Source organism: Brachyhypopomus gauderio, chromosome 12 (assembly GCF_052324685.1).
Source record: "Brachyhypopomus gauderio isolate BG-103 chromosome 12, BGAUD_0.2, whole genome shotgun sequence".
NCBI classification, from domain to species: Eukaryota; Metazoa; Chordata; class Actinopteri; order Gymnotiformes; family Hypopomidae; genus Brachyhypopomus; species Brachyhypopomus gauderio.
In genome coordinates this window covers 21,854,049-21,881,113 of record NC_135222.1, presented here as the reverse complement: position 1 = coordinate 21,881,113, position 27,065 = coordinate 21,854,049, and the positions used below count along the sequence as shown (strand labels likewise).

General features: G+C 41.7%; 1 protein-coding gene and 1 long non-coding RNA gene across 8 annotated transcripts in view; both read left to right on the top strand.

Annotated features, from left to right (window-relative positions):
* Positions 1-27,065, top strand: part of LOC143528223 (uncharacterized) — a 90,202-nt gene that overhangs the window by 57,162 nt on the left and 5,975 nt on the right. For 6 of the 7 annotated variants that reach the window (XR_013134406.1, XR_013134405.1, XR_013134410.1 and 3 more), the window contains exons 2-5: positions 7,028-7,253; positions 12,920-13,019; positions 14,754-14,860; positions 25,884-25,969. This is a non-coding gene — a long non-coding RNA (uncharacterized LOC143528223). Of the gene's footprint in view, positions 1-6,818; positions 6,929-7,027; positions 7,254-12,919; positions 13,020-14,753; positions 14,861-25,883; positions 25,970-27,065 lie in introns of those variants that run through there. The other variant, XR_013134407.1, reaches the window with a different exon arrangement.
* Positions 10,469-12,505, top strand: sox2 (SRY-box transcription factor 2). The gene has a single exon (XM_077023836.1). It carries the CDS (start codon positions 10,767-10,769, stop codon positions 11,712-11,714), a length of 948 nt encoding a protein of 315 aa, XP_076879951.1. The 5' UTR covers positions 10,469-10,766; the 3' UTR covers positions 11,715-12,505.

The window sequence follows — 27,065 nt, the reverse complement described above, 5'->3', positions numbered from 1 at the left end:
TTTTGCTGGATTTCGCTCCGTTTGTGAAAAGGTCCATAGCTAGATAGCAGTATTGATCCAGCCTGCTGGCAGCCCATCAAAACAAAGCCTCCACCTTTTGTCCCAGCCAGCCCAGGCCTCAGATGGTGCTCCAGACCCAGTGTCTGGGGTATTCCACTGCAGTATGGCTATCTCTTCACAGCCTGCCAGAGCTGCCGTCTCTTCGGGTGGGTTAGCCACGCCAGCCCCTCCAGTCTGGCTGGATGGTGGTGCTGCATAGAGGTTATCGTGCGGAGCCCATAGCACCACACAGTTGAGTGTTTCCTCAGGTCCAACGGACCTGCCTTTAATTCAATGCAGAATGAATTAGCGTTAAAGCAGAGCAGAGCAAAACACTACACCATGTGACTCTGTGGCCTTCCGGTATTGGAGCAGGAGAAGCAGAGAGCTGATGGACTTTTGTAAGTCGCTCTGGATAAGATCGTCTGCTAAATGCCGTAAATGTAAATGTAAATGTAAAATGGAGTGACACACACCCCACATCACTTACACAACACTTACACCCCTCAGCCTTGTGACTCCCTCATTCAGACCCAGATCAAGGACCGCATTCACACTGAACCTAGAATCCAAAACCAACATCCACACAAGTGCCTAGAACCCAGAACCCAAAACCCACGTCCCCACAACAGAACCCACTGAGATGGACTTTGTAGCAGTAATGGTCTGGAGATGTTTGTTGCTTTGTTTTTTTTAGCAAGCTTTTGGGCCAGTTCAGCTTTACTGTTGTGTATGAAACACATTCACTGCATTGTCTGCACTGAAACTTTGTGTTCACTATGGCTTTGACTTGTGAGGCTCTCCGGGAATTAGTGAAAAAGTAGGTGATTCTTACTTGCCAATATCGATATCAGGGTGAAGATATGACAGTAACATGATCTGTAAGATCATAAGATCTCAAATGAAAGGATGACACGGTATGATGTATATGACGGATGAGCTACTGATGCATATGTATGTGTGCTTGACTTGTGCTCTAAGCTGATGTGACCACACCCCCACCCCCCAAAGAGGAGCTGAGTGCACTAGCCAGTGTCTGGCAACCTGAACATCTGTAAGGTATCACTGGCTGTGGTCCATGTCTCCGGGGACTGAACGGCATCATCCTGCAGAGCGTCGGAGCTCTTGGCCGGATTCGAAAATGACTCTCCACACTTAATTACAGAGGATGAAGTGAACGCCTCATTTCTCTTTGTTATAGGCTAAGCTTTCAGTAATCCCAAACAAAGGCTCTGGCTCTGCAAGCTATAGGATTTGCTGGTGGGATTATAGTCTCACAGATAATGATGTGCAGTCAGCAGAAGCAAAGCTTTATTTGAATTCAAATTGGCCAGTAAACAAAACCCATCGGTATGTCTGATGGTGAGAATATCGGTCTTGTGACTGGCCTTTTCCACGTTCCAGTCTATTTTAGCTCTATCTGTTATGGCTGTTATAGTGAGCAGGTATCCTGTTATCTAATGGTGCGGTGATCTGTTCATTATGGCTGCTACCACAAGGATGCCATTACATACCATGTGTCCTTGAACATTGGCAAAAGGTGGAGGGCTAACTTGCTTCTAAACAGCACTTGTGTTTCTGGTTTGTGGAGCCCAACTCTTTATCACCAGACTGTGGTGTTGGGACTATGGTGTGAGGACTGTGATGTGGGGACTGTGAGTGTGTGGACTGTGGGTTGGTACTGTGGTGTGGGGACTGTAGTGTGAGAGTACTTTGGGGTAGGGGAGTTGAGTGGAACTTTGGTGTGGTCACTGTGGAACAGAGTGTGTGTGGGGGGGAGTCATGGGGTGAGGACTTTGAGATTTGGACTGTTGGATGGATTATGACAAGTTATTTATCCCCATTCCTTCTAGTTTTTTTCCCATTCCTATAAACAAGAAGGAGGTGGTAATGGTTCTGATGACTAAATATGTCCCTTGGTAGCAATGAGCTACAAACTGCAAAACTGCACAATACACACATATATAATCTAGTGGTGGGACTTTAACGCGTTAATTTCGATTAATTAATTACAGGAAAATTAACGAACTAAAAAAATTTACGCATTTTAACGCATTTAACGCATGAGAATTGCACCATGGAATGTTTCTCAGTGCACGAGTTCCAGACATACAGATTATATGGACGCACAATAAGATCATGATGGAGATGACTGAAGAGGCTACGCTGGTGGATGGGAAATTTAAATATAAGAAACTTCCATATGGAAGTACAAACACAAATAGTGTTATTTGCACTTTATGTAGGAAGGAGTTCACTTATCACAGGAGCACTTCCACCCTTCGTTACCACCTCAACACAAAACATGTAAGGGCTAACGCGCAGGTCAGTAATGATAACTTAGCTGATAAATGTATTCCTAGTACGATAGGGTGACCAAACGTCCGTATTTCACATTCTGTCCTGGACGTCCCGGGTTTTTTTTTTAAGTGAGTAAATTTCCTGGTTTTTAAATTACCTTCATTGGACCATTAAGACTGGATTAAACTTTTGCGAGTGACCGTAGCGCGCGACTCCGCACACCTCGCACGAGCGGCGGAAGCGTTTATACATGACGCATCACATTATTTGTGTTGTTTGCTCTCTGTGGTCGAAGATAAAGGCTTACGAGAAGCGCTGCACAGTGTGTCAACTGATGCAAGTTACGAACTACCGCCCAGAAAGACAATGTAGAAGAAAATCCAGTAGCTGTATGATGAGGGAAGGGAAGTTAAACAGGTTATTGTGAAGAGCGCCACAAATGTCTCTGACTGGGGATCACTGGACCCTCTGTTAGCAACAAGAATGATCTTGGTGTGACAGCTCATATTATAGATGATGAATGGAAGATCCAGTCATTTGCTTTGAGCATGCAGAAGACCAATTCTAGGCACTATGGAGATGCCTGTGGCAGAGGCCTGGGAAATTAAAGAAAAATATACCATCTAAAATGGTATTAAAAAACATCTGATTTACTTCAATTTTTCTTATTCTTCCAATATCCTGAGCAAAACTTCCAAAATAAAACAACATTTTTGGTCAGAATTTCCAGTGTTCTGAAAAATGTTTGCTCTGTTTTCTGCACTCATCTATTGGTCTGTGTAGTAGACTGGTGGAAAAATAAACAAGATGTTGAAGTTTATGATTATGATCATTGATTCATTCATCATTCAAACTTAAATTAATATTTCTCATGTTAAATACTGAAATGCGATTAATTTCGATTAATTAATTACAAAACTTCTGATTAATTCGATACATTTTTTTATCGCATCCCACCCCTAATATAATCATTTATATATAAATTCATATATAAATCAATTTATATATTGTTATTTATATATATATATATATATATATATATATATATATATATATATATATATATATATATATATATATATATATATATATATACGTGTGTGCGTGTGCGTGCGTGTGTGTGTGTGCACGTCCATGTGTGCACATATGTATGTTCACGTTGGTGTGTTTTAATCATCGGCCGCAGTGCAGGTAGACCCAACACTGGTGTGTGTCTTCTCAGCTGCACTCTGCCCACTATTGCCAAGTTAGATGCCTTTTAATTAAATGCAGGTGGAGCGCGACAAGATGTGCAAATATAAGACATATGTTCTTTGTTCCTTATTTACTCTGGGTCCTGATTTCTAATAACATCTTTTGTGTCGTGCTGTAGGTTAGACAGAACGTTTTCCCCATCTATGTTCCTTGTTCATGATGATAAAGGAAGGTCAGTTAATTAAATGTTTCAAAAGGAGAAAAGCCTTGAAAGGGGCATATGAGACAAACTTTAAAAAAGGCAGAAATGCAGACACAGCTCTATTATTTTCTGGTAACATTGAAAGTTTTGTGCAAACATTGAAATTCATATATCTTCTTGTGTTTCTTTAATTTGAGGCCTTGCTTTATATGAAAGTGTCCTTCTAAAGCTACAAGGACATCATAACAATACTCATACTCAAATGTCTTCTCACTCAGGATGGTAGAAAGGGCCTCCTGGTGATGCTAGTTGTTGTCTTGGAACAACAGCCAAAGACATGCAAGGTCACATGAACAGTATTTCCAGTATTTCCAACTTATTAAATTGCAACAATATATATATATATATATATATATATATATATATATATATATATATATATATATATATATATATATATATATATATATATATATATAAATTTCTTATAAGTCATAAGTCTTGTAAGTCATAAGTCTTGTAAGTCAAGACAAATCTAATAAAACATTCAAAGCAAATACCATTGTATGTTTCCTTCAGCACTGCACGGACAGAGAAGACCAAATCTCTTCCGTTCTAACCTTAATCAGGGCAGATCTAGCAGACACTTCATCATGAAGACGTGACGTGCTTCTGTCCCTCCTGCAGTCACTGAACATTTTATCTGGACTGACACTTATCATAATGATTTTTAAACTGACCCTTGATGGTCTTGAAAGTCAAAATAGTTCCGTTGAACCCTAAATGTTGTACCCAGTGTGCAGGGTGGTTACCGTATCTGCCGTGCAGTGCTCTGATATGCTGTGTAGTGCTGACAGATAAATTGCGGGGCGCTACCTTTGAATCCCGTGCCCTCACACAGTCTCAAGTACCCTGCTGGATTTACAATATAGAGTCTTTTTGTCTATGTAGTAATGCATGGATTGTATTGATTGTGTTGATGACGATGCCACTCCTATTAGAGCAGAGAGTGGTTGCAACATCCCCCATAGCGATTTCCCTATTCACCCCTTTAAGAAGTTCACATTCAGGAGGGCCTTGACAGTGAGTGACAGCTCTCCTGCACTACCATGTGTGCCTTGATTACCGATTCAGCTGGACCCATAAGGGAGAAGCATAGGGGTCCAAAGTGGCACCTCTTCTACTATGGAAGACTTGTCTAACCACACAAACAGCACACACAATAGCAATGAGACACGCTCATGCATATGGAGCTGAAATGCCAGGTCATTCATATTAGTCGAAACCCAAACCAGTTCCATCCGGAGGATATTAGTATTCTGTGACTTGGATGGCACACTAAAATGAGCTTCAAGTTTGTTGTTGAGTTGGTACGCACAAAGAGAAACTTGATATAGTTCTGCTACTTGTATTAAAACAAACACACAGTCATAAATGGAGGCTAATTAACAATCGTGGAAAACGTCAGTGGTGTATTTGTCATATGACTTTGATTTTAGCTTGGAGATTAAATTAATGAGATCCGGAGCGAAGCATATTACTAACAGCAAATCTGTTAATCCTCTTGACAATAATGCTTAAAGCCAGGATACTTTTCTTTGACTACCTTCGGGGAATAGTGAAGTGTTTTGAAAATGTGTTTTAAGGAGAAGAGAAAAAAAAACCATTTTCATTTTTGCCACTGTTTCTCATAATCCTGTCACCTATTACTAATGTTGTGGTTGTTATTATACTTCCCCTCCCTAATCTGTTGAACTGTCTCATTTTATAGGTGTACCATTGCATTCTAATTAGCAAGGGTAGTATTGAAGGCATTATTTTATCTCTTTTGTAATGGCACGTTAGATTAACAGTGAGCCATGTTCTCTGAGAAGACACAGCCCTCACAGAGACTGGGCTGGATTACTGTCAGTATAGAGCTACATGAAGGTGGAAGAAACCCATAATTCCTGGAGATAGGTAGACAAACACACAGCCACGGACTAACAACTTTCCCTGCTGGTCCCTTTTGTCTTTTTTCTCCCCAACGGCACCCTGTCAAACCAGATAAAAGCTTCCAGTCCAGCATGAGCCAGTCTCTGTGACACAGGCCAAATTTGCTCTGGACCAGTGCAATCTGTGGCATCGTGATCACCCTGCTTTTAAGCGTCAGATGCACTGATAATGGTGATTTATTGATTACTGTCACTTAATTAGAAAAGATTCTGAAGCATGTTTAGTTTAGTTACTGGTTGTGGATTGTTGTCTGATTTCTCATGTAAAATAGCTGAGAAGGTAAAAGAGCTACTTTTTATCCTTGGCAATGACTAGAATTACTGCTTTTAAATTAAAAATATATATTTTTAATTATCTTTTGCCAGAAATTGTGCGGTTGCACAGTGTACAGTTGGCTGACAACCCAATGCCCGACGCCATGCTTCTGACAGACCACACAGTATCCCTATTACCACACCTATTACGTTATCAGAGCAAACATCCAGCAGTCTGCACTGATAAATGCTGCATTTGGAAAGCAGCAAAGAACAAGCAAGAAAGAAAGTGTGTTTTTTTGGGTGGCTGGCAGGCCTCGCTGAGTTGGTGTACACATATCTCGTGAGAGGAAACCGACGCCTAGCGCAGCGCGAGACTTATTTGCATTTACCTTACTGAAACGTCACCTGAACACCAGATTCAAACTACAAACTTCAGTAGGCCTAACAATATTCATGGCTCTGTAGTAATAATAATAACAATAACAATAATACTAGTAATAATAATAACAACAACAATAATAATAATAATAATAACAACAATAACAACAACAACAACAACAACAATAATAATAATAATGTGCTACTTTTACTGAATGTGTTGTTTTGTGGTGAAACTACCCGTAGCTTTATATGACATGGCAATGTATTCTCTGCAAAGTGAAAAAAAATCTTTATCAAACACCCATTCTTTGGCTTTCAATAAAGCGTGCCCATTACCTCACGACCGCTTTTGTTGGCCTTTTACAAGAGCGAACAAAATGGTTATTCAGAGGAACGCTTTAGATATTTATTGTGGGTAGTACGCACAAAGAACAGTGTTATTGTATTAAAAAGAACCATCTGTGCCAGAAACAATGGCTTCAAATTATCTTTGAATACCCACTGAAAAAATATAAAGCTTTTTCCTTCTCATTATGTTTGGTGGGGGGTGGCAGACTTGGTATAACTGACTTTTGTTGTTCTTGATGCATTCTTCCTCTTTTTTAAATCGGCCCCTTTTCAGATTGTGTGTAGCCATAAACGGCGTTTCTTGTTCCAGGGCGACGAGCTAAGAGCTCCAGCGGTGTGAGCAGGCGGACACGGGGCTGTGGTGCCGGGGGAGGCGAGCGCACCGCCAGCCCTGGAGCACGGACAGCCGGGCAGGGACGCGTGTTCCGCGGCGCCACCAGCCCAGGGCGCCGGGTGCGATTTTTTTCCCTTCTTACGGATGGAGTATCTTTGCTGTGGCAGTCAAGCCCCTGATGAGACAACACCCAGGATGAAACGTGAGTACGCTGACAAGTGCGTGTAGAGGGGACAGACGTCGGAGAGGAAACGCGCTTGTTGGCGTTGGGAGTGAGTGTTGTAGCCCGGCGAGTGCGGGTGATCCTGTGGGTTAGCGGGGAAACGTGGACGATGATGCTTGTGCGGCATAGACAAAATAGTTGGCTATAAAAATAAGTATGTTTATGTCTACTTATGTTTTATTTTCGTTATATCATTACCTATAGCTACCACTAACCAAGATTGACCATATTGCGTTTACGTCAGCCGAATTTGTTTGACACGTTTTCCTATGAGTCTATTCTGTTGAAATAAATCACGTTTTATTTACAATAAAGTGAATCTAAGACAAATTATTTGATCCAAGTTAATTATTAATAACACAGACTACTATAGTATAAATGTGTGTTTCTTATTTGACTTCATGTCACTTGGATATATTATACAACAAGTGTAACGCTCTTTATAAAGTGGAACTTACTTTTTTATGCCGACTAAATTTGTTTGTTAATCTTTAAATATCGAAGGGCAACAGATTTAACGTGGACGGTTAAATTAGACTTTTTTGGTGGCGTTTTCCAAATGTTTGTCTTTTTTAATAAAATCGTTCAGTTTATGAAAAAATAATATTTACTGTTTACATTTCAAACAGTTCCGTTTGTGCATAAGCTGTTTGTTCAGTCAGCACGGCCTCTAGTGGACAATTGCCGGAGCGTCTCTCTCTCTCTCTCTCTCTCTCTCACTCACTACTCACTCACTCTCTCTCTCACTCACTACTCACTCTCTCTCTCTCTCTCTCTCTCTCTCTCTCTCTCTCTCTCTCTCTCTCTCTCTCTCTCTCCCTCTCTCACCTGCTGATCTCCAACTGTAGATTTTGCCAGAAAGTAAAACCCTCAAAGCTGATATGTATTTTCTTTAATACCTAAAATCATTAAAATGAAATTTTTAAAACTGCTAAAATTATCCTATTAAAATTAACATTAGTAAAAAATTTTGCATAAAGATATTTCTGAGCGTTCATAGTTAAATAAGACGTGTGAATATAAAGACCGTGAAAACAGCTATTTGTACGGGTTAAAAATTTCAGGGTAATTATTTTATGATACAGCTATAGAAAATATTAACTGGAAAACATTGCATTTCGCACCATTGCATCAGCGAGCAGTCTGCTTTAATTATTGCGAACATTTCTATTTCTTTTTTCCTGATTTGTATTGGTTGACGGTGTTTACTAAGCAGTAACGTTTTATGTGCGCAACAATTCGTGAATTCATGAATATTGTTTCATGCTTTCGGAAAATATGTTGTGGTCTAGAACGGTTTCTAAACAAACGCTCCACTGTTGGTCGTCAAGTAGAATGTCAATTAGTAAAATTCCCGCTAGCAGGGACAAGGTCTAAGATGATGCCGATTCCCCGCTGTTCATCGCATTACCATAAGCAGATTAAGAATAGCGGGCAACGCGCTCAAATGCAGATACAGAGGAGAAGGAATTTAAACTTGCATCATAATGGAACGGCGCTTTACTGCGCGTGGAAGTTCTCGCCTTGATGTAAGAGTGTGAAGTGGTCGCTGCATTAATCAGAGTAGCCTATTATGTTTTTTTTTTTATCTTAATCAAAAGCGAAAATATACGCCTTTATTTTGGACACCAAGCGGCGTTACAGTTGTTTGATCTTAGAAAATGAATTTGTAATATCTTCATGCTTTTAACTGGTAAATTAAATGTGACATTTGTTTCCTTTTATTTTCATCTAACTCCCCTTAACTTATTTTTTTGTGTTAAATAACAGTCCATCAGCACGTTATTTAGTCACGTAACGCGTAGTAACACAGCATGGTTGCTGTCTACATTTGCTATGTATCTTAGTCTTCATACACAAGTGCGTAGGCCAAACCCTAACATTTAGGCTATTCAGAGTGGAGTACTTCGACATAATGTTTGAAGCTTGAAGTAAATGTTGTGAAGGACGGTAGCCTATGGAGCTTTTAGTCAATCCTACCAGAAGAGGGCGCCGTTGAAACATAATGTGGCCTCGTCTTGCACGTTGGTGAATTAAAAGTGATCTGATTGCACGTGTTTGTCTTGACAATAAGCCTGTTTGTAACCTCTATCCGCTCAACCTTTCTGTAAGACTTAGTGAGAAGACTCAAATAATACTATTTACGTTATTTGTAACTGGGACTGACAAATCTTTGGATGCTTAGGCGTTGTAGTTTTTTTAATCATACATTTTTTACAATAGTGGGCTAATATTAAAGTAGGCTAATATTTGACTTAGTCGTAAGTAGGGCTCAAAATGAGCGCACGTGCCGTAACTCCTCTCGTGCTTTTATTTCCATGTTGTTGTGAATGGAGTGAACTGGGTGCTGAGTGAGTGAACTTCCCCTTTTCACTTTACATGTGGCTAAGTGAATTCTGACAACAAAGATCCTCACAACAGAACAGAAGTCAGTATAGTCGTGCTTTTGTTTGGGGCGATGTAGTGACAACGTCCAAAACAAAACTGCTTATTTGTGATGATTGACATCACAACTTTAGTCGGTATAAGCGCATCCCATCCTACTAAGGAAAATACCTGACTACATTTTGCCTGTACGAATAATGAGGCAAAAATAAATTTGGACTCTCGGAAGAAAATAGCATTTAGAGCGATTCAAACAGGGCGACTCTGTTGGAAGTAGTGGACTGAAATAACCCAAACATCAAGTAATAATAATAATAATAATAATAATAATAATGCTGTGTCATCCTTTGTGTTTTTAGCTGCACAAATGTTTGGTTTATTCTATTGCAAAATATTTTAAAAGCTACTATTTCTCCTGCTTATGAATATTATTCACTGACTTGTTTTGAAAATTATTACATATTAACACAAGACCTGTTTAAAATGGTTCATATACTGAAGCAACAACACATAAAGACTTATAATAGATTAGCTTGCTACATATCAACAGCCACTGAAGTTGCAGACATGAGCACTCTAACATTACTACATGTGGTAAAACTTCAGCTACTTGTTTTCTAGAATTTCGTGAGTGAGGCGTTTTCACTAGTATGCCATTTCTGTAAAAATCTTCCTACTTGCTATGATAACTATACAGCCTCCATTGGTGGATAACTGCTGCCTCTGCCTTAGTGCTACACTGCTGACCGCGGGTAACCCCGCCCCTTTATGCTAAATAAAAGACACAATCCTGGCTGAGGGAACAGTCGCGCTGTGATTGGTCAGGTAAAAAACCATTTATATTCGCTGACAGTCATTACATGAATGGTTGTCTATTAACTTGTTCAAAAAGTATCAGGAGTTGTCAAGGCTCAGGCGTGGAGGGAAACGTAGTTTGTTGATTCTTTAAGACTACGAAAGAAGTTTGTGGGCACAACAGGACCCACTGGGCGAAGGCAAAGAGAGCGTTTCTGCAAAGTTACCGAAACTGGTGCGGTAACTACAGCGAACCTCTGGGCTTGGACTTTTTTTTTCTCGGCGAGGAAGATTTCAGAATCGTCGTTTTAAATGTATAACATGATGGAGACCGAACTTAAGCCCCCGGCTCCCCAGCCAAACACTGGGGGAACGGGGAACACGAACACTTCGGGAAACAACCAGAAAAACAGCCCGGAACGAGTTAAGAGACCCATGAATGCCTTCATGGTGTGGTCCAGGGGACAGCGGAGGAAAATGGCGCAGGAAAACCCCAAAATGCACAATTCGGAAATAAGCAAAAGACTCGGAGCTGAATGGAAACTTCTGTCCGAGTCCGAGAAGAGACCTTTCATTGACGAGGCGAAACGTCTCCGGGCTCTCCACATGAAGGAACATCCGGATTACAAATACAGACCCCGGCGGAAAACCAAGACGCTGATGAAGAAGGACAAGTACACGCTGCCCGGTGGTCTCCTCGGGCCGGGGAGCAACGCCATGAGCGCAGGTGTGGGTGTCGGGGCCGGGCTGGGCGCTGGGGTCAACCAGAGGATGGACAGTTACGCACATATGAACGGCTGGACCAACGGAGGCTACGGGATGATGCAGGAGCAGCTTGGCTACCCGCAGCACCCGGGTTTGAACGCACATAACACGGCTCAGATGCAGCCCATGCACCGTTACGACATGAGCGCGCTCCAGTACAACTCCATGACCAGTTCCCAGACTTACATGAACGGATCCCCCACCTACAGCATGTCCTACTCTCAGCAGACCACCCCGGGCATGACGCTAGGCTCCATGGGCTCGGTGGTAAAGTCCGAGTCCAGTTCGAGTCCGCCCGTGGTCACATCGTCCTCTCACTCGAGGGCTGCCCCGTGTCAAACAGGGGACCTGCGGGACATGATCAGTATGTACCTCCCGGGGGCAGAAGTTCCAGAGCAAACAGGCCAAAGCAGACTACACATGTCGCAGCACTACCAGAGCGCACCTGTGCCCGGGACAACGATTAACGGCACGCTCCCATTATCGCATATGTAAATGAACTTTTCTATTGCAGACACTGGACTTCTCTGGACTATTTTTGTACAGAACATTTTTTTGGTGAGGGAAAAGTTGTATAGGACTCAAGGAAAGAACACAAACCTTTTTGCTTTCTATTTAAAGAAACGCGCTAGAGGAACGGTAGGAACACCACCGAGTTTTTTTTAAAGGTGTATGAGATTTTGGAAATAGAAGGGGGGAGAATCAATCAAATGTTTTATTATTGCAATCACCTTTTGTACAGTATTTATCAAAGAAACATAACAATCAGTTGTAATGTTTGTAAACTACAAGAAGTTAAATTTTTTATAAAAGTTAATCCTGCAAGAGATGGCAGAATTAACACTTAGTATACTCCAAACTCTGCAAACACTGGAAGGAAAGAAATAATATCCCAGGTAAATGTTTCTCCTCGAGGGTCAATAGTACTAAAACATTTTAATTTAGTTCAAAATGATAGAACACAAAAGCGCTCTCGCACGTTAATTTATATATTTTGTTTAGTCTCCAACCCTCCATCTGTTAGAAATATGAAGTTTGTGTTCTTTATTTTCTCATGGTTTGTAAAATTTCTGTATATTTACTGTGATATTTTAAGTTTTTATTTTAAAAAATTCATTTTTTCGTAGTTGTATTTTAAAATGTGGCCTGTACGCAGATGCCAACACTCCATGTATATATTTGAACTAATAGCATCATAACAGTTACAATTTCAGATGAGTTTTTTTTCCAATATGCAGTTTGAAATGAATAAATTTTGGAAATTTGGATATTTGAAATTGTTTCGGGTTTTGATTTTATTTGTCCTTTGAGTTGTTATCCATATTTGTATGTTTGATTTGCTTATTTGAAATTAAGAACATATATAATTAATTAATGGCAGTTATTCAATCTGCATTCGTAGTTACTTTTTCACAAAGCAAAAATAAGAGAATTAGAAATGTTCTACTATCATCAATGTTCTACATAAATCAGTATGTATTTTCTAATTAGATGTGTCCGAACTCGTGAATGCGGCTCTCTGACAGTAAGTATTGGAAAATCCTTCCTAAGCTCGAAAAGGAAAGCAGCTGTGTGTACGCATGTGAAAGGGTGCGCCTCTGGCTGAGTGTTTGTCAGCTTTTGATGCGGAATAATGATTGTGTTAAAGTTTAGATTGAGATTTAACACCGTTTTCTTTTTTTCTTTCTTTTTTTGTTAAGGACTGTGAGAGGCACCGCGGCACTTAAAAGTTTGTGCCTGTATATCTCCTCTTTGATGGTGGTGATAAAACGTCCAAAATGCCGAAGACGCACGCCCCAGGTAGTCATTTATTTATTTAAAATATTTATAATCATATATTTTGAAAATACTGCAAGAATTGTAATATAATTAATTATTTCCCGATACATTAATATAGGGTAGTTCTACAAATTGTGTTGTTTGGCTCAAATAAATTCGCTTGGTTTTAAGTCCAGCCGCAATATCCTTCATTGGACAATCTTTACAAAATCATCGGTCTATAGCTTGGATAAAAAAATTAAAATAAAGGTTCCAATATGTTTTCACAAAACTATATTATCTCTATTTCCTTTGAAATAATGTTATTTATATATAGCTGTATAACAATTAAAGCCATATATGGCCATCTTTATTTAATTTGCAGTAGACATACGATGTCACTCGCTTGATTTTGAGAAAAATGTCAGTGGTATGTCAACGGGTGTAGGTGGATTAGGCACTGCAAAATGAAATTGCAAAATGTCTGCAATATGAAATTGATGGAGGGAAAACAAAGAAATATCACGCCAGGGCAAGTTGGAATTTCGGAGCTCCGTTACCTCGTGTTTAGGCCTGCAGTTTTGAGTAATGCCCCATAATTTTGTATTAATGTTAGTGTATTAAAGTTATTGGAGTTTTGAATGTTGGCTTACATATATCAGTGCTGCAGGGCACACAGACGTGCCCCTACTATTATTTGTATTGTCGGTAGTAGTGTTAATATCATTAATAGTGGTGGTATTCAGCCTGTCTGTTTTACAGTCATGACCAAATCCAAAAGATAAGGTTATGACTGAGAATATGAGTGAGTTTTAAATCTGGAGAGTGTTCGAATATTTTTGCTACAGTACAGAAGTAGATTAACGCTGTTGCTTGCCAAGGCTACGAGGCTCCCATTACACCGGGTCTCAGGGGAGAAGAGCTCACATTAACCGCTAAATGAATATTTGACGAGCGCTCATTCCCAAGTATTATTCCGACAAACGTGTCCCTACCGGACTCTCAAAGGGTCAGGGAGCAGTGGTTCAGTTAATTATTTATACAAGCAGTGGAAATGGCTGTAATGGCTGAATCTGTCTGATAAACTGAGAATTTAAAGGTCGGGTATAGGTGGATTAGCCACGCAATATATGCTAAAGACAGTAGCCTGTGTAAATGCATATGTTACATCTAGCCTTTTAAATGCTGTTTTGATGCAATTTATATATACGACTGTGTCTGTTTTTTCCATAGTGATGATAAAAATGCTGTGTAGGCTGCATAAATCACCGTATAAATTACCGGTCGCATTTTTTGTTAGGGTGGTAATTTTTTCTTCTCACGGCGCCGGTTCCTTGGACCCCAGGGGTGTGATCACTGAGTGCGTTTGATAGGGATTAATATTTGAACTAACAGTGATACGCGACTAGAGGGGAGCTACTCACTAATAATTACACACTAAATTTGTTGAACTTCAAAGACCTTTGTGAACCTCGACTGGGATTTTTGGAATTTCCATTTTTTTCCATCTTTGCATTAAAGTTAAATGATTGTTTGGCGAACTGTAAGAAACAAAGAATCCCCATCTGAGTCAACACAATGCGAAGTGTAAAATGCACTGATCTCACGGGCTACTTTATATTCGCGCCCAATAACGTGTTCTGCTGGCCTTTATTATCTTGCGTCCGCTCGTCCGTTCTTGTGTAAGCTTATTTACAAGACACTCTATGAAGTTATTATAAATCCATTATATGTGTATGCATGTAAATAGCCTACACTTTTGTTCTGATGTGGCAGGCCAACGGGAGAAACTATAACAGCAGGATGTCTTGACCCGGGGGAAGTCGTGGTGTTGCTCCGTGCGACCTTATGGATGGTCCTGCACCAGAGAGCTGCAACAGGTGGTAAGCGCTGCGCTTTAACTAAGTACCTGTTGTGTTCTCTGATGGTCCTTGTTTTTATGTGTTGGTCGGCCAGGCCTATTTCTTAACTTGACATTATTGCTAGCAGTATGCGATGTGTTGACGCCCGCTTTTGAATTTTTAAGGGCAGTATACTTAAACATTTCGTTAAACTAACTATTACAAAGATAAATTAGAACCGTTGTTATTTTCCGAATGAATGTTTTCATAAGAGCTGGGGGTTGTGTATTTAGTGTATTTAGGGTTTTTCTGCCATCAAGAGAAAACGTGCAACAGCGCACGACATGACGGATTTTTGTTTTTGTATTAAGTTACTTTACTTTAGTTCAGCAGATTTTTATTTTAATTTCCTATAAACCTGAAGGGCTAACTTCGACAAAGAATTTTATTCTTTACAGCCATGAAGCAGATGAATAGTTACCTGTATTAAAGCTTTTCTCCCTTGGCCTACAAGTAGCCTAAATTAGTACATTACACATAAACAAATGCACTGTAATTATTCGATGTTATTATTATTATTATTATTATTATTATTATTATTATTATTATTATTATTGTTGTTGTTGTTGTTGTTGTTTTTGTTATTAATATTGTTGTTGTTGTTGTTGTCTTTTGGGCGTTTTATTTGTTGCTGCAATTTTATATCGTTAGAAAAATTACCTCTACGTTACCTCTTTTTCACTCATAAATAGCAACTAATATTATTATTAATAATAATGTATTTGCTGCGCTTTGACTTGTATGCAGTGTTTCTGAGAGCCTATTGTAGTTGATAGTTAATGTGTGGGAAATGTTGGAGGCAGCTAGAGAAATTAGACTAATGACTCGCTTCTTCTCTCCGTGCCCCCCCCCCCCCCCCCCTCTCTACGCAGTTTTAAGGAAGGGGAGCGGTGGTGTAGTCGGTGGGGTGGGGAGCAGCATTGTGAGGTGGACTGAATTGAAAACTGTCAGTGATGTCGTCTATTTTAACAGTCTATCATTGGGTGAATGGCCGTCGCTGCCTGATCCAGTGCAGGTGCAGGGAAGCGGGGGGGGATGGGGTCTCCCCGCCTGGCCAAAATACGCATTCCCCCCAATAAGACCACACACTCACAGCCTGCATGGCTTCTGTGCCTCTAACCACTTCTTTAGGCCATATTGGACGGGCGTATTTATTTTTTAGCTTTTTACACTGCACGAGCACTGTAATAAATTGCATATCAAGAATGCTGATGAATTTGTTTGATGTTAACTGTCTTGCAAATAATAAGCTATCTGTCATCAAAATATTAAAAGTGCACGTGTGTCCGTGCGTGCGTGCGTGCGTGCGTGTGCGTGTGTGTGTGATAATATCAAAAGACGCAATTAATTATCATTATTAACAAATTTACCAAATTACTACATTTTCACCAGTGAAGTGCGCTGTGTACTGAAGTCGGGTATTAAGGTGGCACCCATGAATATACCAGAACAGTTACAGTAACAACATCCATGCCGCCATACGCCCTGCACTCTCTCCACAAAATCGTGATAAGTGGCCGTCATCATGGTTCCACATCTAAAACGTTTTTCTCCAATTTCGGTCACTTCTGTGTGATACATTCCCTTAGTTGTTAGTGAAATGAATGCATAGAGTAGTCCGCGAAGTTCTTACTGCTTTTTCTCTTTGAAAGCAGCAATAGAGCAGATAAGTAAAAGCCCATTGTCAGGCTCGTCAGAGGTTGCCCACACTTTACAGAGGCTCGCACTTCCTATTGTCACGCGCAGGCATGACTGAACACACTATCTGTAATCACCTTTCCTTATTATTCGATTTATTTGTCTGTACATCAACACCAAAGTGAGTTTTATAGTCACTGTGGGTCCGCTTAAAAGCAAGGAAAGTGTCTTAAGCCTAAACACTTTGTTTTCTTATTAATTCGAGTTAATATGCTTTTGATGGCAGCATAACAGTGGATAATTGGCCCTGTTTGGCAGGACAATGTACATCAGTATCTCTTTATTATTTAATAACGTCAAACGCTTCGCTGGATTGGCTCCGACAGTGGAGACCGTTTCTTTCTGTGCTGCGTTGTTCGGGGAGAACAATACAGATGTAATTGCGGAGATTTCGGGGATGATCCAAACGCAACTGCGTGGCTGGGATCTTCACTTTCCTGCTCGATCATATTTTACTTTTCAGCATTAATACGATGATATTGTCATACCATAATATATCTGAGTCTGTTTCATTTCGCAAGCGTTTTATCTTCGTCGTAAAAGGACCCCTTCATGTCAACCTGCGCTGAAAATGTCTTATTTTCAACAAATACGCGGCTCATGCTTGTTTTGTCGGTGCATTAACAAGTATGTAGTAAAAACTGCGACGTTTGCGGAGAGGTCTGCGCGGTTTTCTCTCCCTCTGTGCAACTGGTGATGAAGGAGTGAATGTCCCATGTACACTCAGTCTATGCGATGCTGATTACATTTTCGTCAGCTGGTAAGAAAAAAAAACTTGCCACGTAAGCTTTTTGTTCCCTTGCGTTTATTGTGGAGCAACAAGTTTAGTCATACGCCACAGCAGTCCAGACACAAGTGTTGAGCGTTTCCACAGGGTCCACCCCGTGCTCAGAACAATATATGCTTTGATGAAGCAGTGCAGTCAGCGGGGGTGTTCACAGCGATGCAGATCAAACTTGCTTCTAATGGGCCAGTGAGAGCTATAGCCGGGGAGATAAACGGAGCCGGGCTCGCGCTGAGGGGTGAGGTGGGGTGAGGTGGGGCGAGGGGGGGGGGTGGTTGGGGGCTTACTTATAGCCTGCACAAATGTCGCAGGGCTGAGCTTGGAGTAAAATCTCCAGTCCAAAAAAGTTTGTACTGAAGTTTTTTATTCCATTCGGAATTTCTTTTATAGAAATGCCACAGAATATTCTAAACCCATATTTATTTATTTTTATGCCTACTAAATAAAATGCGCAGTGCTGTAATGTGGCTGTTGATTTATAGGAGACATTGTAAAGATAAATAGGAATTATTGATTTGAATTATGCAAAGACTAGGTAAAGATTCAGCCTGCATTCTTTTGATGATTTTATTGCAGTGAAGCCTTCAAGTGGAACAGGACTGTATTGTAACATTACCACCCGGATGCTGATGAGACACTCCGAGCAGAGGTTTTAAAAGCAAGCCCACTTGTGAGGGGTGGGGGTCTCTCTCTCTCTCTCTCTCTCTCTCTCTCTCTCTCTCTCTCTCTCTCTCTCTCTCTCTCTCTCTCTCTCTCTCTCTCCCTCCCTCTCTCCCTCTCTCTACCCAGAATTTTGAAGTTTAAAATGTTTGATTATATAAGACCACGTATATTAGTGGATGTTGACCATTCGTAATTCTCGAGAAAAACTCACTGCACGAATGAGTGTGTCAGTGACAGTTTTGCATGGCTAGATCATCAGCATATGAAACGGGAACTTCACTCGCTTTCCAGCAGCGGTGCGGTTAATAGACCGTCATTAGCCGACCCTCAAAATTGCGCTGAGTTCCCAACAGCAGAACGCATTGTTCCCCAGTTCCTCCCAGTTTCAGTCTGCGCATGTACATACCATATATGTTGATTAATGATGTTATAAGCACGTGGGTTGCCCCTCTTCAAAGGATAATGGTAATCTACAATTAAAACTATTAGTCCATCATTTATTAAGTGAAGGGGTTATGGCTGGAGCCTTTGCACGAAGCTCCATCAGTGCCCGTTGTAAAATCACATTTAAAATGCAATTTAAATTCCTTTACAGATGAGAACTGCCATGAATTTATCCTATTCGATATCGTTTAATGATGTGATAAAATTCGTTTTAATATTTATATTTATTTCCTTGGCCGGAGCTCAGTCATTATCTCAGTTTGAGATCAGTGTGTTCTTTAAGGAGAAAGGATTTGCAGAAGTTTGCAAGGGCGGTGAATGAGGCCTTTTCTTTTCCACACAGAGCCGTATCCTCTTTGCGGAACGCGTGGAGTTGTTGACAAACCAAATAATTAAAATTTTAAATGTATGCAGTTCTTCTATAAACGAATTTCTGCTATTATAACGCATATGTCGTCATTTTCGAATGCTAACAAAAAATCGGAATTTATTTGTTCAAAACGTAAATTATGAGGTAACGTATGAGGAATAAAGACGACAAACTCAATATTTTGAAGGACAACACTTTCATAAATATAAGAACCAAGTACTGAGGTCAGTTATGACCAATAATTCTGAATGCTAGAATACCTAAAGAGAGTTTACACAAAACGAACGAAACGATACCGGTTTACTCTCAATTCAGCGGCAAGGCATGAAGAACGAGATTCTGCGATTTATTTTTAAATGGTTGGTCTAAATGTATCCAAGCATGCTTTTAGTCTTACAGTACATTGTAAGCGTTGCTCAGCTTTACTGCTCCGTTACTAAAAACTTTGGGTTTAGTAAAATTAGTTAAAAAAAAATTGGATATCACGACCAATACAGTTATGCTGCATCAGATTAAAGGTCGTGCGCGAGCCTAAAGTCTTTCAGTGGGTCCTGTCCTCGAGCCAGATAGTCCTGCGGAATGTTAAATGTCTGTCTTTCAGTCCATCTCTGGAGACCTACGTCTCTGGAGTTCTCCTATAAGAGACGGAGAGCAATAGTTCAAACACGACACACGCGAGGAACAATCTAGACGCTGGAATAGACGAGCCCCGCCTCCACACCCTAAAAAACAAAACAAAACAAAAACAACAAACAAACCCAGCCGTGCACGTGGAAGAACGTTTTTTGCAACCGATTTCGAACCATTCACGCGCCACTTAACGAATAAATACGTTTCAGAAAACATTGTCGATGCAAAGAAATTCCAGGCAATTAGTCACATGTCTTTTCGATAGTGTCTTTTAATGCTCTTTTTTTTCTAAAATAATATATGAATGATCATAACTGAGAGATTATGGGATAAGCATCCCGTATTATCAGCCGAGTTCAACTACAGTCGTGCGCTAAACCTTCAGAATGTGCGCTACGAGGCAGCGCCGTTAATAAGAGTTCACACGCTGATCAAGTGACGGTGGGGAACAAGTGCACCATTTTAATCAGTTGGCTATCTCCCTATCGCGGAGATCAGAGCTCCATCACTCCCGAGCTCGTCATTGTGTCCCCTCAGCGAAATGACATCTCTCTCCGAACATCGAGTCTAGTCTCTGGATGAGATTTCACTGTCTTTGCGCAGAGACTCTCCTATTAGCATAAGAGACATGTTGAGTCCCTTTAGGACGCCGCCTTCAGTGCACACAGCTGCTAACTTTTCCCCCCAATCATTGTAATGTTATTGTGCGAGTTCTGTTTAAACGTAAAGCAATTTTACCTCTAGAAAATCAGATGATTGTAAATGAGGGTTGTCTCTTTTGAAGCTATAAAACTATCTTCTATCTTTAAAACTATACCGCCTTCATTACACGTCACTTATCCACTCGTGTGCGCACTGTATGGGGAGAATCCACGGAGCTGGCAACACGCCAGGTCAAGAAAGTCGGACAGCCGGTCAGTTTGAATCGATTAAGTGACAGAGGACGTCTTATAAGACACGTTACGTAATGTAGCAGAACACATCAAAGGTGATTAAAACATTGACACACGTCTACCTCTGTATCACGAAGGTCCTGGATTGTTATAAGGACATCATTTAAACAGACATGAACCAATATGATAAATAAGCACCGGAACTGAGAGGGTATAGACATAACTGCGCATCCAGAGTTCAACTATGCGCGGTGAGCCATTTAAGGAGCACGAGCTGAAGGGATTTGTGTCCATTGATTAACTGTGGCGCTGTCACTCAGACTTTCCCTTCAACGTGGATTCAGTTGATCTTCTGTGTACAGCTGACACGATACCACGTTCATCAGTGGCGGACAATGAACGGATCGATGAAACAATGAAATAACGAGCAAGTGAACTTAGTTCTAGTAGCTTCGCAGCTGCGTGGTTGAATTTCAGAAGATATTTCTATGCATTTTCGCATATTTAAGATAAGTTTTTGTTATTTATTAAGTAAGATTGTTAGGACTATTGTTAAGACCAGTATCTGCATTGGTTTGTATCTTAACTGTTTTGAAAACTAAAATAATGAAATTCTGATATTGACTGTTTAATTGCAATAAATACTCAAATATGTTTTTAGAACTTTTTAAATGGTTGTTTTATTCTTTTTAAACCCTCAGTTATATCTGCCTGGGTAATTTAAAAAGCTTTATTGTTAGCCAAGTCAGCTCTAATTTAAAATGAAAACTATTCTCATTAAATTTTTATTCTCATAAAATACCAGTTTCTCATTCACAGTAAAAACGAGATGCAACATTCGCATCACTGCCGGGTTGCCCGCACTCTTTTCAGAGTAAGAAGGATAAGCTTTGGAGTGCGCCGTCACCGTGGAAACTGCCAGAACAATTCGGTTGAAGTTTGAAGAGGTCAGTCTGTGGGGTCACCAACCCCAGCCTGTGTGTGTGCCAGGTTCCTCCCTGCCCGGGACGCTTTAGGAGAGCGCTGCCCCCCGACCCTGGCCTGGCTGGTAGTCACATGCAAGTCTGATAAATGTTTTGAGTCAGATTGCAGCCGAAGTGGTCCAGGTGGCCTGTGAAATCGATTTTAACCCCATGACTCTGTCAGACAGAGGCTGAGTTGACAACCTGGGTGACGATTTAGTCGGCCCTGACAGATTCACTGATTCCAGAGAAAAAGGGAGAGAAAAGATAAGCATGCAGGAGAAACTAAGGATGGAGGTGGGCGTGTCCTCAGCTGTGGGCCTTCACAAGTGCTCATTAAAAGCTTATTAAAGTCCTGAATGACCAGGAGAACGGGACCTACGGTCCTCAGGGAATTAAACAGCTCTCCAGTGAAATGTCTGTAGGTTTTACCACATAGCAGTGGAATGATGCTCTACACACACACACACACACACACACACACACACACACACACACACACACACACACACACTCAAGGTCAAGAAATGTGCAACATCCAATTGGATGGAAATTTATTTTACCTTTTTGATTCTATGAACAAAACTACAAACATTTTCTTGACCTCCCCAAAAATGGGTTTTCCTATAAAACTATTTAACTACAAAATATGATAATTAATAATAATTTATGACTGAAAACACTCTGTACATTTATAAAATCAGCAGCCAATAGATTTTGAGGATCAATAAATGAGTGAGATGTTACTGCTCATGGCTCAGAGGTTTCAGATGTTTCCGAAGTGTCAGCCAGTGCTGTCAGTACACACCAGCCCACCCTGACACACGAGACTCTCCCACAGATCTTCACCCGCCCGGCTGCTCTGGATCGGGGCTTCATTTCTCACTTTCAGGGAGGCAGAGCATCCCGCAGCCCCACAAATCAAAGTCAATCTGCTCCATGATTCCCAATCACTCCACGCGGTCTCTGGGAAGCGGGCGACGGTCGTGGGGGCCCGACCTCGCCGCTCGTACCCTTCCGACCCCCGCCAGCACGCTGATTCTGGCAGCCACGCGTTAGAGAGAGCGGCGCCCTCCGGAGGCTCGGGGAGGTGCGTGCGTGCGCCCCTGATTGTGGTTGATTGCGTTTGAGTGCAGCCTCAGTGATGCGACCGAGAACTGGTATCATCTCTCTCTTGTCACTTTGCCGGGAGTAGAGGGGGTGGGGGGGTGGGGGGTGTGGGGGGGTGGTGGTGGGGGGGGGGGGGGGACGCATGCACTCGCAGCGTGTGGGTCATAAAGGAAGCGTCTGCGTGCACTGTTCTGCTGTTTAGAGATATCACTGAGAAAACAGCGAATGGCTGTGTTTAGGACTGGAGTGGCGTGAGCGATACAACTCCACGCTGAAACACTCACCCAGCCTCTCCACTCCTCTCCTGAGCTCCTGCTGTTATTACAACATCAGCAGGACTCAGAACATTTTGGATGATGGGATGTTTGTCAGGCATGTTGAAGGTGTAGTTTTGTTTACCTGGGGCTAATATCATCTTTCATTCATAATACACCATTAGTTGTGCCTGTATGCTACATTCTATATAGCATGACCTTGACTTTGTAAATACATTTCCAGGGCAAAGGTGAAAGTGCCAGAGCTCCTGTGTAAATATTTCTCTAAGGCAGAATTATGAGTGTCTAACAGCACACTACAGTGATATAGGCTAGAGGACCTGGTTTCTCCTGCTGTCTCCAATATCAAGCCCTTTCACACCTCTCCCTAATATCATCACCACCCTCAACACTAGTGCCCCCAGAAAATCTTTATTTTACTCTTTTATTTTTGCTCCAAAATGGCTTCCTAATTTTACAGGAGGCATCGCTTGTGGCTTTTCCAAGTCCACACTAAACCATCTCCGCATTCATCTGTCCACTAGGTAGCATTAAGGAGCCTGGTCCCCTCCGAAATCTTCAGTCGCGTGTTTATGTAAAAACGGACAGCAAGACTTCACCCTGTGAACTAGAAGAAGCTTCACTTTACAAAAGCTCTGTGGGAATGTTTGTTAGCAGAGCTGCTGTCCTGGTTCAGATTGCCATTAGGATTTATGAGGCACTGGACTGTTTAGCGTGTGTGTGTGTGTGTGTGTGTATGTGTGATGATTAATGAGGTATTTTTGGCAAGTTGGCAATACTCATCAGCGCCGTGGTGGTTTTGTTTCCAAAGTGCTGGTGCTGGGGAAAGAGGGATTTCAGCCGCTCGGCACTGCGTGATGTCAGCATGCATGACAACAAAAGAGAAACCCAAATCTGTGCTGTTCACAGCATTACGGGGGGCCTAGCTGGGCTGAGCACAGCCCTCTTTTCACTGGGACAAACATACCAGAGCACACACACACATACACACAGACACTCACACACTCACTCACACTCACAAACACACACAGATACACTCACACACACACACACACACACACACACACACACACACACACACACACACACACACACACACACACACACACAACACACACACACACACACACACACACCACTCTCTCTTCTTTGGCTATGTGTTAATCACATTTAATTCATAAGCAACAGAGTGTGGTTCCAGCTGCCTCAGAGGACAGTCTGTTATTTGATTAGGTTCAATAAATAAACTAAACTCTCAATGTTATGAATTCACTTTTCTTATTTACTTAATGCAGTTAACAACAACCAAAACGATTATTACAGGCAACTTTAATTGCTTATTTTTCTCTCATGACTTAATGTTAGACTGTGAAAAATAACTTAAAATTAGTGGCTATACCCAGTGCTTGAGAAAATGTTTGGTAGCGCAGTGCAAACACAGTATGCGTGTCATTTATTAATTTCTCATATCCAGGCTGAGATGGTTTAGAATTAGAAAATTCAACTCTTGACACACACCTTTGTTAGTGTAATACCTACGCTTTGACATACCAAAGCCTCTCATGTTTTTACTTGCAAATCAGGATTAGAGTCTAGATAAGGTTTTCCAGGGGTGAGCAGGCAGTGGTGTGATAGATACACTAGTCCAGGTCACACCAACAGATTCAAAGGTACATTTAGCAAATCTGCTGTGAGCTTGATATGTGGAGCAGCTGGTGTTAGAGATGTGTGTTCCCACCCCACTTCAAAAACACACCACCGTGGCTGGGGTTGTTGTTTCAATGTTGTTGTTTAAAAAGTACATTTTGACAATTTTGAAATTGCTGTATCATCTCTGCGTCATAGGCCGTACTGGTCTTTTGATGCAAAGGGCATCACCCTAAGGACGTTGGCCTGCCCCGATGGGTGTGGGCAGTGCAGGGAGGGACGGGATTTCGATATGCTGTCCTGAAGAGTCCTGCTCCATCTTCAGACGCCATGAAGCTGCTCTTGTGTGGCACCTCTGTTTCATGCCTTTTTCCTGTAAGTCGCCGGTTGCTAGGCAGAGGGGGAGACAGGGTGGCCAGACATGCGGTTTTAGGCTGGACGGCCCGGTTGGTCAGGCTCTCTGTCCCTGCTCACTTGAACCATTCGTCATCCTTCTGGAGTGAACTGGTAGTTACTTTTCATTGGTCAATATTGTTTCAGCGTGTCACTGGGTTACATATATACCTGGCATTTCATTGGTTCGCATAATAGATCACCTCATACTTCGCCTAGTGGCCAGCACAGATAAAAGTCATTTATATACAGACATCTAGATCAAAATGGTTAGCTAGCTAAATAGGGTACAGTTTTAATGTGTGTTATAGTGCTATTCCCTCGTATGTCCTCCTTTTCGGGGTGTGATGTCTTCCATTCAGGGTTGTGATGTCCTCTTTTAGAGGGTGTGATGTCCCCTTTTTATGGGTTATTAAAGTGTCCACTCTAGGGAGAATCATGGCACTCCTCTAGTTTCAGGCTTGTGTCCCACCGAGAAAGGCCCTGACAATACTCAGACCTGTTTATATAGATCTCCAAAAACAGTCCTCTCCGTGCACAACAGCGGGGTTGACAGCACAGTACCCCAGACACGGCTGCGTGGAGCCTGCCTGAACAGGGCGCATTGTGGGTCTTAGCAGTAACTCAAACAAGTGCCCTTTATGATGGGAAGAGTCATGACGGCCGTGCCGAGAAGTGGATCAGTGAATCTCTGGTAGGGGAGAAGGAGATAAGGCCTGTGATTGTCACATACAGTAACACAGCAGCCCCCATTCATTAGCAGCCCGTGTGTAATAAACTACTGCAGGAACGAGTGGCAGCTGGACTATGGAGCCTCGCACAAGGGCCCTCTTTCTCTGCCCGGCCCCGAAACGTTGTCAAAGGCCAGACGGTCTGTGAAGTCCTCTGTGATTCCACAAGCCTGAGCAGAGATTCCAATAGAGGTTTGTTTTAGGGGAGCAAACAAGGGATTCTCTTTGACTAAATAAAGAAAAATCGGGTCTTGAAGAAGCAAAGCTAAAAGTGATATGGCCTGGATGTTGCTGAGGATAAATAAGTTGACTAGACCGGCTTTAGAACCTTCTAGAACTTTGTAAATATGTGATGAAATTAATGCATGTTGTCTCCTTCCTAATGCTTATTATTTTATTTTGCAGAAGCACTAGATCCCACATCCTAAAATGGCCACGAGAACATTCATAGAAGGCAACTGATCAGTCAACAGACCTAACAGGGGAAAAAGGTAATAACCATATTAAAGTATAAGGGTTCATGTAAAGGTAATGTTACCACACTGCCCTGTTCTTGCTGACAGCTGTCCTATATATTCTAACATCTGAAAATAGGTGGGCACTCAAGCACACTCTGGCATTGTTTAGATGCATCCATAAGGTGCAGAGCATCCCAGATTGTGGATTCTCCAGTTCCCAGACCTTTGTGTGTCCTCCTTCCAACGGGATCAGATGGATTCCCGTAAACCCGGGACAGGATACATCGTAGCAGCCCGAGAGGAAGGAGGCATGATGTGGCTTTGCCTTAACTGGAAGTGTTTTGGGTTATGGTGTGATGGGGGTTGGGGGTGGGCCCGCCCTGTTGGCAGGTCTTTTTCTGGGGCATGGCGGGCCCTCGTGCCCCCCCCCCCCCCCCCCCCCACACTGCCTCCTCCCGACGCTCGGCAGAGAGAGGAAGGGGAGAGGTGCACTTGCTCTTGGAATGTGGAGAGTCCCTGTAAACTATTTCCTTTGTGTTGTAACTACTGTGGTCTGAGTTCCTTTTTCTCACCTTCTAAGTAATGACCCAGTGAAGACTACTCACCAGCAAACTGCATTCCTGCACCGATGGCAGTGAGCCTTGTAGGCAAACATGAAATATGTCTGAGCAAGATTACCCTCCAAGACATTTCAGAACACACTCTACTCTTAAATGTCCTTCAAGAGGTGCTATCTCTGTCTAGACTCTCAGAAGTTCTCATTTTTATTTAGCTTCAGACTGCTTTGCTTTGAGAGTTTTGGGCCAGTGTTAGATCTCTAAAGCAGCTACAAACTAAAGCTCATCCACAGAGATGTGGGTTTATGTTTACAGTAAAACATTTTTTTTGGCATCGCTCAAATAGAACTCCCACCCAGGATATTTGCTATTATTAACTGAGCTCACAGCGATTTAGCACAGACCAATTAGGACCGATGGCTGGCTTATCCACTCGCATGTGTTTCTCTAAGGACAAAAGAGGCTGGGATCCCATATTCTATTGTCCTCCTCTTAATTAATGAAACTTCAGTTTACTTTGGACTAGGCAGTTATGTGAGAATAGGACAGGCATAAGAAAGGGAGAGATATGC

What these genes read in the sequence shown, in the direction of transcription:
- sox2 (XM_077023836.1), top strand. Translation starts at nt 10,767, where the DNA reads ATGTATAACATGATGGAGACCGAACTTAAGCCCCCGGCTCCCCAGCCA.